The sequence below is a fragment of the Psammomys obesus genome, unplaced genomic scaffold (assembly GCF_907164565.1).
Source record: "Psammomys obesus unplaced genomic scaffold, mPsaObe1.curated_primary_1811, whole genome shotgun sequence".
Lineage (NCBI taxonomy): Eukaryota > Metazoa > Chordata > Mammalia > Rodentia > Muridae > Psammomys > Psammomys obesus.
Window position 1 is genome coordinate 23,134,070 of NW_026585504.1, and position 12,847 is coordinate 23,146,916.

The following is a 12,847-nucleotide window of genomic DNA, read 5'->3' on the forward strand; positions in this document are numbered from 1 at the left end:
TTACAGTAATATTATTTTGTATTTTATTGATAACTCAGTATTTTAACTTTTTACATACAAAATATTCAAAGCATTTATAATGACCTACAAGTCACTCATTTCTTTGCCAAAAACCAATGACTATAAAATGAGACGTAAAATAGTTTTCAGACACACAAGTAAAATAGAAATTTACATCTTCTAGTCTCAAAAAGTATGCACTCACTGGTATTATTACAGTTCCCTTCTTTTCTCTGTAATGATCACAATGTTTCTTTTTTAACTACAGCTCCAACTAAAACTGTTAGAAATAATGAAATCTGACTGTAGGTGAACTAATTCAGATGATAAAAGTCTTGAAACCTAGAATTTATCCAGGTCTTTACTTTGTGTGTTCTTGCTGCTGTCCAGACACTAAGCAAGCCACAAGGCATGACTCTAAGCAGCTGTGCAGATTAGCAGATGCTCCTGTGTCTCTGAGGACCAGTATCAAAGAGAATTTTCCAACATTTGAGATAATAACAAAGTGTTCTCGGTGTGTGAGGCTCCAGCTTTTGCCATCACTTCCATAAAGACACATAATCTGACATCAACCACATTTTAGGCTGAATTTAAATCTTCTCAGTATTTTCAGAATCCATAGAATTCTTTAGCAAAAACTGGTCAGATATGCAGAGAGTACTTGAGGAGGCATACCATAGTAGATATTTAAAGCACTAAGTTAAAGTGACTTGAAGTTGTTTTCTTAGATCTAAATTAAAAATGTTTAATCAAAATATAATCACATCATTTCTTTCTTCTCTTTTTTTCTCATACCTCTCTAAAGAGGCCTCACGTTTTACTATTTTAGCTATATATATAAATTATATACATATATTTACACATACATACAAACATACATATGTATACAGACCATATATCATGCATATACAACCCCATGAGTCCATCCAATATTGGTAACATGTATATATTTCTAGACAAGACATCTTGTTACAAAATAAAAATGTTTTATCTTAAAAATGTTCTATCTCACTCTGAATTTCTTGAACTGTCAATGAAAGAACTTCTGAAACTTAAAGCCTTAACAAAGAGTCTCCTCATCGCAACCCTCATCTCCTTATTTCTAAATGTATAAATGACAGGATTCATAAAAGGAGTGATAATGGCATCAAAAATTGCTAAAAATTTATCTATGGGTAAGGTAGGGGAAGGCCACACATAGACAATAATGCAAGGACCGAAGAAGAAAACTACCACAGTGATGTGAGCCGAGAGAGTGGAGAGGGCTTTGGAGGGAGCACCCGAAGAATGTTTACGAACGGTGACCAGGATGAAGATATAAGACACAATCAGGATGAAGAAGGTAGCCATGGAAATGAAACCACTGTTGGCAGTGATCAGGAACTCCAGTCTGTATGTGTCTGTACATGCAAGTTTGATAAATCGAGGAAAATCACAATAAAAGCTGTCCATTTGATTAGCTCCACAAAACGGTAAATTTATAACAAAAGCCAGTTGGGCCACAGAATGGATAAGACCAATGGTCCAAGCAAGAGCCAAAAGAAAAATGCACATTCTGAGACTCATGATGGTCAGGTAGTGGAGGGGCTTACAGATAGCGATGTAACGGTCACAGGCCATGACAATGAGCAGCACCATCTCTGTCCCTCCGACAGTGTGAATGAAGAACATCTGAGTGATGCATCCCTTCAAGGAGATGACCTTGTGCTTTCTGAAGAGGTCATAAATCATCTTTGGAGTGGCGATGCTGGACACTCCTGTATCGATGAAGGAGAGGTTTGCCAGCAGGAAGTACATGGGCGAGTGTAGGTGACGGTCTGAGATGATTGTGAGCACAATGAGAAGGTTTCCCAGCATGCTTGCTACATAAAATACAGTGAAGAACAGAAAAAGGAGAATCTGAATTCTCCATGAGTTGGTGAGACCCAGCAACAGAAATTCTGATACCACTGAGGAATTTCCTCCATCCATCCACTTGTGCAAGCCTGACCATAAGTTGACTATTATACCTAAAGGACACGAGGGGGGAAAATTACCTCTTAGGCAAAATGTGTGTCGTGGTTGTAAAGCAATGACTCAAATACAAAACTAAAACACCCATTGGTTTTACAGGGATATTTTACAAATCTCTTACAGAGACTAGACACAGAACCTTTCCTGTGCTTATGTATTTAAGGTCACTTAATCATTTAACCCTAAATTTATTTAGGCAGTGAATAACCAATAAATGAAAAGCAGAAGCAGAGCACTTGAGAATTGCAGGTGAGTCAAAGAGGCTGTTACAGACCCTCGTTCTCACTAACTTCTACATGGGAAATTAGTGCCATGAAATGTAGACATTCTAAAAGAAATTTGTTCTGTGCCTTTCTTCCTTCCTTTGTTCTGGATTTAAAAAGAAAATGACTGATATATCTTGTTTTCCTCGTTTTGCAATATTCTCACAGTAAAAAAGTTAATTTTTTTAAAATATTAAATCTTTGCTTGCTTAAGCTAGTGCTTTTTATTAATTAAATTCTTTCTTAGATAATTTTATGTACGTATACAATGCATACTGTCCACCCTCACTGTCTACCATCTACCTTTGTCACTATCTACCATCCACCCCATTCATGCCCCTCAACAAATTTTTTTTAATGTTATTAGCTATTCATTTTTCTGACCTGCTTAGTTTAATTTGCTCCCGCTGTGCAACTATGGTCTGGAGCTTTCTTTTGGAGGTTGGTGTGCTCAGCAGTGAGTACACAACCAGAAAGAATGATTCTCCCTCCCACCCCCCGAGAATCTATCAATATTCAGTATAGAGTAATGCCCCACAAGCCTATTACCCTTCCATGGAAATTGTATGCAGAATTACTCTGTAGTCCAGTGCAGGAAACTGATTGATTACAAAAAAGTATAAACAAGAAAAGAAGAAAAAAATAGATGACTTTACTTTGAGCCCCAGCGGTGACTCATACTGAAGAATGGAAATGTCAGTTTTATTTGCCACGAGAGTCAATGAAACTCTTTCTTAAGTTAGTCAACTGAATCTGTTCTAGATGAAAATCACCCTCTTAAGGAATTAAGAGAAAATACAAGCTTCAATCATATGAGATCTATAATTCCCAAGGAGAAAGCTAGCAATTACTTTCACATAAATGAAGACTATATAAAACACAGAAGTGCAAAGCATAAGCTAGAAATTTATTGCTATGAAACACTAAAAGAATAAGGAAAGCAAGAGAGGAATATATAATATAAAATAAGAAAATATTGTGTACTTTTCCTCTGTAATTTTTTTTGTGATAAGCGATTTACCTTTATTCTATGGCCAGCATGGAGCCTCCTGTAAACATCTTCTCTAAAAGCGTGAGCAAAAATGACACATGCCCATTTGATCTTCTTCTCTCTGCTTCTTTTAGGACACAGAAAGCAAACATGTCAAGATCTAAATTGTATCTTAATATGAGGTCAAATTGTTTATGACCAATAGTTGTAGGCAGATCATTTGTCCATAGGTAGGTTGGACTGAATGTCTGCTCTACAGTGAACTGTTCACATGTGTGTTTTATTCATGTGGTAATGCTTTAACTAGGAGAATTTCTCTAGGTTTAGAGAAAGATAATGTCACATTCTGACCAAAAGAAGCACCTTTTCCAAAACAAGGAGCCTTATGCTGTTTTTTTTTTTCTTCCAGTAAAAAAGCTCTAATTAATGTGGTCCACTGAGTTTATACTGTCACCTAGGGAATAAAAAAGACAAAAGGTATGAAGAACAAAAGCAGCTCACACATAGATGTTCAGAATATATATATATTTTTTTGCCCCAGAATGAGTGATTAAAGTAACTGGCGAGGAAGTGAACACCTCAGGAATATGAGAGGCAGAAATGCTAGATGAAAAAGTTAAGTACTTAGTTTAGAATTTCCAGTGAAGATTCAGCAAATGAGAAACCAGGTTACATCAAGCCATCACTGACTTTGCCAATATGTGTCTTCCAGTTCCATAAAGTCTCAAGGCCCTCTCCTTAGGCTGTAGAGTTTTTCCATTGGAAATATAGTCAGAGTATTTCCATCCTAAATGGAGTGCTAATTACTAAGTAGAAGAGGTATTGTTATATCATAAAGCTGTCAAACAGCTCTCTGTGACCATAGTTAACAAGGCTTTCTTTACATTTTGTAATTTTACTTTATAGTATTTTATTTATTTCTATAATTTCTATCATTATTCAGATATTAATGCCTCAAGATAATTCTTATGGAAAAGTAAAATTGGCAAACTTCAAGATCATTTTTTCCTACAACCTAACATTTGAAGAAAAGCAACCAGTGGCATACTATGTAGGATACATATATTTAATACTTTGTTTCTACCAGTGTGTTTGGATCAAATACAGTGGCTATCATCACAATAACAAAAGATGATCAATGTTTATGAGATGTGAGGGAATGGAAACTCTTACACTGTTGGTGAGAATTAAGACCAGTTTAGATGCTAAGTGAATATATGGAGATTCCTCAAGAAAAATGTTAGCATGTCAATAAGATGTTTGCATGCTCATATTATTGCTGCATTATTGAATGTGTATATTTCAATGCACACTTGTGTAAAACAGAAACTTTAGGGAATATTCTGAAAATGCACATTCAAATATGGCGGAAAAATATAGAAGAATGAAAAAATATTTAGACATGCACGACCCACTGGCATACAATCTATGTATATCTGTAAGCAATGAGATTGGTGCAATAAAGAATTTATCATGTAAGAAAGGCACAGAGCGAAATGGACTCACTGATGTATTTTATCATTTCTTCAATGAAAGTTCTAACAACAATGCTTTTCTGACTATTTCATAAAATTTAAAGAGTAGAAACATTTTCAGACCCTTTATTCAAAGTCAATATTACCCAGATATTGGGACTAGATAAGGACACAACAAAGGAAATGCATAATCAATAATAAACTGAAAATATTCAAACATTAACTGTGTCATTGAAAAATCATCCAAAAGTCACACAATATAAGCAACATCTTATCACAACTTGTGCTCAAGGAAAATATATTTGACAAAAATAGAACATCCCTTCATTAATCTAATCTAATAAAAATATGTGAGATTAAAATAACTTATATATGGAAGCTTGAGATATAACATTGTATTAATGTGGAAGAAGTAGAAATATTTCCTTTAAATTCATACGGGAGGAAAGTGTCCACTTTTCCCATTCTTCCCCCCCCCCAAAATGCTTTAGCCAGAACAGTACTGCACGATAATTAAGAAAGGGGCTACCAGTAAATAGGAATGTAGTCAAATCATCCATATTTGTTGATGATCCAATTCTATATTTAGTGTTCACATATTCTAACAGAAGACAAACACTATCAGCAAATGACAAAGTACAAAATTATCACACAAAACTCATTAACATTTCTATATACCAATGGCAAGTTGGCACGGTCAGAACTGATTCTGAAGAAACCAACCTTCCTCATGTTTCCTCAAAAGTACTTTTATGTTTATACAACTACAGTAACGATCTCAAGCTTGACTATCACAAGGAAAAGGAAAACTCAAGAAATAAGGAAAAGACTGAAAGATGTTCCATGCTCACAATGGACAGACCTCATGCTCATTATATTAAGCAAAGTTACCTACACTTAACAGCTTTTGCTTGAGTTTTCTCACACATGAACACTTATCTTTGTAATTTTAAACCTATGCTTCCGTGAGTGTACAGTTGTAGGTATAGGCTATATATATATAGGCTGTAAAAGTAGAAAGTAATACAATAGAGGGGATAATGGTTCCAAAATGTGGAGGCAAAAGAAAAAAAATGTGAAAGGAGTAAGAAATAATATAATAGAAGGAAAGCAGAAACAGATTAGGTCTATCATGGGGAAAAAGAGAATCAGTAAGATGTCAGAAAAGAACACTAGAGGAGTATTATGTGAGTATATACAGAAATTACACTAGAAAACTCATTTCTTTGTGTGCTTATTAAAAAAAACAATAGAAAAGAATAGGGGAAAGATCTTCCATGGTCATAAATTGACAAAATTAATATTGTGAAAATTCCTTATTGCTAGAAGTGATATACAAGGTTATACAAATTAAATTAAAATTCTTATGAAAATTAAAATTATGTTCTTCATAGAAATGGAAGAAATCTTAAAAAAATTTAAGGAAATATGAACAATTCCAAACAAATAAATAAGTCTTAAGCATAAGGATTAATGCTAGAAGTACTATAGGATCTGGCTTCAAACTATACTGTCAGGTTCCTGTCTGCAAGCTTAGCAGAGCATCATTCATAGTGTCAGGGGTTGGCGCTCTCCGATAGCGTGGGTCTCTGGTTGGGCCAGGCATTGGTTGGGCATTCCCTCAATCGCTGCTCTGTCTGCTCTCTCTTTATCCCTGCACATCTTGTAGGCAGGGTGAATTTTGGGTTGAAGTTTTTGTGGGTAGGATGGTATTTCCCTCCATCTGCTAGGAGACTAGTCTAGTTAGTGGATGTCCTCTTCAGTCTTTATGGTCGCTGCTGCTAGGAGTCTCTGCTTGAGTGCCCCTCATATCCTCCTAGGAGCCTTCCCTGACCTAGGTCTCCAGCTTGTCACAGAGCTGTCCTCATCCTCAGTTTCTCTTTTCTCCTCTCACTCTTGCTCTCCCCCGGTTGCCAGGCTACAGGCGAAGAGGACAAGTTGATGCAACTTGATGAGCAGAGCTGGATGGGAACGGGAGCTCCTCTTTTCTGAAGAAAAGGGGAGGGGTGGGGGAAAGGAAAAAAGGGAGGGTAGGACTGGAATGGGAGGAGGGATGGGGCTACAACAAGAATGTAGAGTGAATAAAAAAACAATTGTAATATTGTGTTTTATGGAGTTGATTAAGTGTATATTTATTTTTGTTAATATTTACCTGTATTTAGAAATTAATTGCATTGTTTATAAAAACAAAAAATATTGCAATGATACAAATCTCCCTGTTTTTGTTTCTTACTTTATTTTAGTATTGTATAATGAGATTTGGAATTCTTGGGTTGCACTGGATGAATCATATAGTCCTCCAGAGAAAAAGTCCCCAAACTACTTTAAAACTACTTTGGTCATTTTCACTAATATATAATTAGTTTGATATAGTCCTGCGTTAGGATATCATAGGTACTTTATGTTGGAGAACACAGAGAAATCTGGATCCATTAAAACTGTATTCTTTTTTTTGCAGGTAAATGGTGGCTGGAGGGAAATTTAGCAATAAGAATAGTGATTTATTTAAGGATGTGATTCTGCTGATGGAATTTCTATGATATTTTGTGGTATTTTTCAGTTATATGTCATTCCTTTCTAATCATAAGTCACTGTATTCAGCTAAACTCTTTAAACAATTTCCTAGTTCTTACTTGTTGAAGGGTGTTGCAAATTAAAAAGACAGGTAAATTCATAGCTGATAGCAACTTGTGAATGTCTTCCAAGAGTTTTAGAACCTAAAACTTGCAGATACTATAACTGTTGTATTATATACACATTCAAAAGAATGAAAAGGTAGCATGCGTGTGTAATGAATATATGCCATTAAATACAGAATACCTGAAGTGACATTATTATTATTGTTATCATTATATAGTTTCTATGGAATAGCTCTGAAAAGCAATGGTTTTCACTCCTCATAAATTATCCATTATTTTGCTAAAAAGACCTGGTTTCTTTTTCTCCTCAAAATTGCACAATTCTATTCAATTTCTAATTTTTTAAAAAAATCTCTCTTTAATCCCATTCACTTCTACATTTTCTCCAGATCTTTACAACTATAATCCCTTAATTCAAATTATCTGTCATGTTGTAATTCTGGCCAGTCTCTTTGCCTGTTTTCTTTGACTATATAATAGCACATTTTAGTTTTCAACAAAAATTTATATCATGATCTGTGATTATGAGTTCTGTGGTACATTGGCTAGAAGAAGGTCATAATCTTTAGCTTTATGGGCATTATGGTTTATTTGGAAAGGAAAATTTAATGAGTTATATTTGTAATAACCACTAAAGAAACATCATTGTTTTTTGAAAATATACTTAATTTCAGCTTAAAGTTTATGTTTTAATCATCAAGATAATATGGATATTATATATTGTCAAGTAGGAGCCAGTTATATTTTGAAAAACCTCTTATTAAAAGGGAATAATTAATATATTTTGCAATTTTTTAGTATTATGATTATCCATGCTTGCTAATACCTTATGTTTTTTCATTCACTCTTTTATATCACAAGTTCATCATTTTCATGCACAAATGGAAAAGGAAAGTAACATTAACTTTTATTAAATACTTGTATGGAACACCTACATGCTGAGTGTGCGATTATAATACTTAGTTGTGGTATTCCTAACTGAATTATAAAATGCAGGATTTAAAAATGTGTTCAATAGACAAATAAACTGAGACTCAGGGCTTATAACTAATACTAACTTGATGGAGGATGAGAATTCTGAATTTTGATCAGAATTCAAGGCTCATATTATGTTTCTTTACAAAACAAAAGGAAAACTATAATAAATATATATTGAATTCTGTCACCAGCATTGGAATAGAATGTAGTCTACTATATTGTTTCTTTCAGATGGCTAAGTTTTTGACTCATATTATGCACGCCACCTCTCCCGCTATGCACCTACCTCTACTGCTTCATGGACTAATACTTCGAGTTTAAAATGACACACTTTAGTTTTGTTGTTATACAAAAGTTTCTAAGTGTCTACTGTTTCTGTGTCTGACATTATGCATACCAGTAACTGGCAGTTACAGAGAGGCTTACATCTCTCTCTGGATCACTTCCTAATTGCTTCAGAGAATGCAAATACACATATGCCATGTGCTCAGCATTTGGCGAGTTAGTATTGTGACAGGTGTAGTCAATTTTAGGGATAGTAAACATAGAAAAAGAAACCAAACCATAAAGTTGAAAGAGGGTAACGGGATGTTTATAGGAGGGCGTGGAGGGAAAATAGGGAAGGGAAATGTTATAACTCTATTATAATCTCAAAAATAAGAGAAGTAATAAAGATAAGTGCTAATAATATAAAGCAAGATTTCATAGTTTGGTTAATCATTTAATAAACCTTCAAGGTACATATTTTCCAGAAGTAGGTAAGGGAAAGAAAGGTTTATTTAGCAGAATAAGGTATTGACTTCAAAAGGAATTTTTTTTTTTTTTTTTTTTGTTCGTTTGTAGACCAGGCTATAAATCAGTCTTGAAACAAAAATCAATTGTTTCCACCATGGCCAGTGTTCTCTCTCAAAGGGAATAGTTCTCTACCCACTCTGATGGAAAACAAAGGAGCATGAAATTCAAAGAGAGAATATGGTAACACTACATAAGTGTCACCAACTTCCCCGTGTGGTCACTTTCCCACAATCCCTGGGTGTTGTAGATGTTTTTCCCTCTCCGTTTTTTATTAAGACGTAACTAATGACAAACTCTTGTTTCTAACTGTAGATCCCAGAGTGTGACGTTTTGACATACGTGTGCGTGTGAAACAATCCAAACTTCTTAGTCACCTCACACCACATGTTTATTTCCTGTGAGAACACTGACAGTCTCCTCTTGGCACTTTCTTTTCTTTTTTTTTTTAAATTTTTTATTAATTACACTTTATTCATTTTGTATCCCCCCATAAGCCCCTCCCTCCTCCCCTCCCGATCCCACCCTCCCTCCCCTTTCTGCATGCATGTCACTCCCCAAGTCCACTGATAGGGGACGTTCTCCTCTTCTTTCTGATCTTAGTCTATCAGTTCTCATCAAAAGTGGCTGCATTGTCCTTTACTGTGGCCTGGTAAGGCTGCTCCCTCCTCAGGGGGAAGTGATCAACGAGCTGGTCCTCTTGGCACTTTCAAACACCCAATACAGCATTACTGTCAACCAGAGTCACGATGATACATGATGGATCTCCAGAAATGGATCATTCTAGCGGATTCATATCTGCATCTTTTCACCAACTTCTCTTTCCAGTTCTCAGTCTTTATTTCTACATGGCACTTCTTTTTGTGAACATGCCTTCTTTGGATTCTATGTATTTGTGAAATTGTCAGTATTAACCATTGTGTCTCTTTAATTACACGTATATCATAGACCCCTAGGATTAGGCAGATTGCTACAAAAAAGGATTCTCTTCTTTTAAAAAGCTGAAGAATATTTCATTGTACCTGTATGTTAATGTATGTTTGTATACTATTCACTCAACTGTCAGTGAGCATCTATATTTTTCTATGTTGATTGTTGTAAGTGATGTTAAAAGGAAAATGGGGAAAATTATTTGCATATGATGTCATCATTTCCTCAGGCTGTGTGGGTTGTGCAAAAAGGAGTCTTGTTTAATCAGAAGGTAGCTCTAATTTAAAATCTCTTCCTCCCTCTTTCTTTTTTCCTTCTAAATTGTGATCAATTCCTTATTAGCTGAGTGTGTTATTCCCAAGCTACATAAAACCTTACTTTGAAAATCTGAGGATGCCTCATACATTTCTTTTGTAATGGCTACCCAACTTTATATGCATGTCAACAATTTAAAGATAAATCTATTTTTTTACCTCCACTCTGAACTTCATGATTAAAAACTCTTTAACAGGTATAAAGTAATATTTCACTTTTATTTAAAGTTCACTCGCTGATACTAAGTGGTTTTCCTTTTTTCACATGTGTTTACCTTTTGTTTGGTTTTAATATCAGGTTATAAACATACTTTCATAAAATTTCTTCCTATAATTTAACATAGGCTATTAACATTCAGTTAATATAATTTGTATTTTTTCTGTTTCCTTCCTCAGGACATACTGACATACATACTAATGGAAGGATCAAATCACTCTGTTGTGTCAGAGTTTATATTTCTCGGACTCACTACCTCCTGGGACATCCAGCTTCTTGTCTTTGTGTTCTCCTCCATGTTTTTTATGGCAAGCATGATGGGAAACTCCCTCATCATTTTTACCGTGGCCTCAGACCCTCACTTGCACTCTCCCATGTATTTTCTGTTGGCTAACCTCTCCTTCATTGACTTAGGTGTTTCTTGTGTCACTTCCCCCAAGATGATTTATGACCTGTTCAGAAAGCACAAAGTCATTTCCTTTAGAGGCTGCATCACTCAGATCTTCTTCATCCATGTCATTGGTGGTGTAGAGATGGTATTACTAATAGCCATGGCTTTTGATAGATATGTAGCCATATGTAAACCTCTCCATTACCTGAGTATTATGAGCCAAAGAATGTGCCTCTTCTTTGTAGTGACTGCCTGGATAGTTGGCCTTATACACTCTCTGGTTCAACTGGCTTTTGTTGTAAACTTACCTTTCTGTGGACCAAATGTGTTGGACAGTTTCTACTGTGACCTTCCCCGGTTCATCAAACTAGCCTGCATAGACATCCGTAAACTAGAGTTCATGATCACAGCCAACAGTGGATTCATCTCTTTGGGCTCCTTCTTCATTCTGATAATTTCTTATACTGTCATCATAAGCACTGTGCAAAAACACTCTTCAAGTGGTTCCTCTAAAGCGCTGTCTACCCTTTCAGCTCATATTTCTGTGGTAGTCTTATTTTTTGGTCCTTTGATATTTGTCTATACGTGGCCATCTTCCTCCATAAACCTTGATAAATTTTTGGCCATATTTGATGCAGTTATCACTCCCTTTCTGAATCCAGTGATCTACACATTCAGGAATCAAGAAATGAAGACGGCAATGAAAAGAGTATTCAAACAGCTACTGAGTTATAGAAAGATCTCCTAAGTGCTTATCTTTTGAATGTAGTATCTTGACCAATCTCAGTGAAAAATCTGTCTTTCTATACTTTGACTATATGCTTCAATCTATTTTTTTCTACTCAGGAGGGTGAGACAATCCTTTCTGAAAATAAAGAAGGAATTACAAATATTTACAAAGTAAAGGATATAATAATACTAAACCTCAATTCCCAAGGAATATTTCTAACCTAAACTTTTAGATATAAAGAAGCTGGATCCAAGACATGTCTATACAAGACAAACTACCAAACGTCTATACTAGGACAGTTAAAACATAGAAAGTAATTTTTTAAAAAAATCACATGTGGGAAATTGTGGCAGTACTTACTAGGGATACTTTTTTGTCTTTTTCACCTGTAATTTTGCTTTATCCTTGAGAATTTCACACATGTAGCCAGTAAGATATAATCTTATATATTCCTTGATTTTCCTCCTTCAACTTTCCAACAGGTTTTCCTCCCAACTTCATGTCTTTGTTTTTTTGACAACCTACTAAGTCTTGTTAGTGCTGTCTATATGTATGGGTGTAGAGCCATCCAGTATCAAATGCAAAACCTCCTAATGGGAACATCCCCAAAAAGAGAATAATTCTACTTTTCCTAGGAACTACCAATTGCCAATAGTTTCTCAATCAGGAGTAAGGCCTGAAACGCATCTCTTCCATCTGTTCTTGAACTTTGGTTGGCTTGCTCTTGTTTACAACATGTGTAATTATAGCTGACATGGGTTCGTGAGTGTGTAATTTATGTCATGTCCAGAAGATAGCATTCCACTGCACTCTTCTCCATCCTTCTAATCTTACAATCTTTTGGCCTCTTCTTCCACAGTCTTCCTTGAGGGTTAGCAGTGTAGTAGATATTGATAATGATTTTCCATTAAAGGATGAGTTTAATGTCTTATTCTCCCCACTTAGACAAATCATGCATTTCAGAACTGATATTTGCCCACTGCAAAAAGAAGCTTCTTATGACTAAGTCTAGTTCTATGGATATAAAAACAATTATTTAGAAGGCAATGTGAAAGCACAAGCATAGAGTAAAATAAAATAGCAAGCTGTACTCTAGAACCCATGAGTTCTCCAG

The 12,847-nt window shown here is 35.2% G+C and overlaps 2 protein-coding genes across 2 annotated transcripts; one reads left to right on the forward strand and one right to left on the reverse strand.

Moving 5' to 3' along the window:
- Positions 1-1,008: 1,008 nt before the first annotated feature.
- Positions 1,009-1,971, reverse strand: LOC129672985 (olfactory receptor 4F3/4F16/4F29-like). Its single transcript, XM_055602646.1, has one exon. It carries the CDS (start codon positions 1,969-1,971, stop codon positions 1,009-1,011), a length of 963 nt encoding a protein of 320 aa, XP_055458621.1.
- An 8,841-nt stretch (positions 1,972-10,812) lies between these two features.
- Positions 10,813-11,751, forward strand: LOC129674040 (olfactory receptor 4F3/4F16/4F29-like). Its single transcript, XM_055603933.1, has one exon. The coding sequence runs from the start codon at positions 10,813-10,815 to the stop codon at positions 11,749-11,751; it is 939 nt and encodes a 312-aa protein (XP_055459908.1).
- Positions 11,752-12,847: the final 1,096 nt, after the last annotated feature.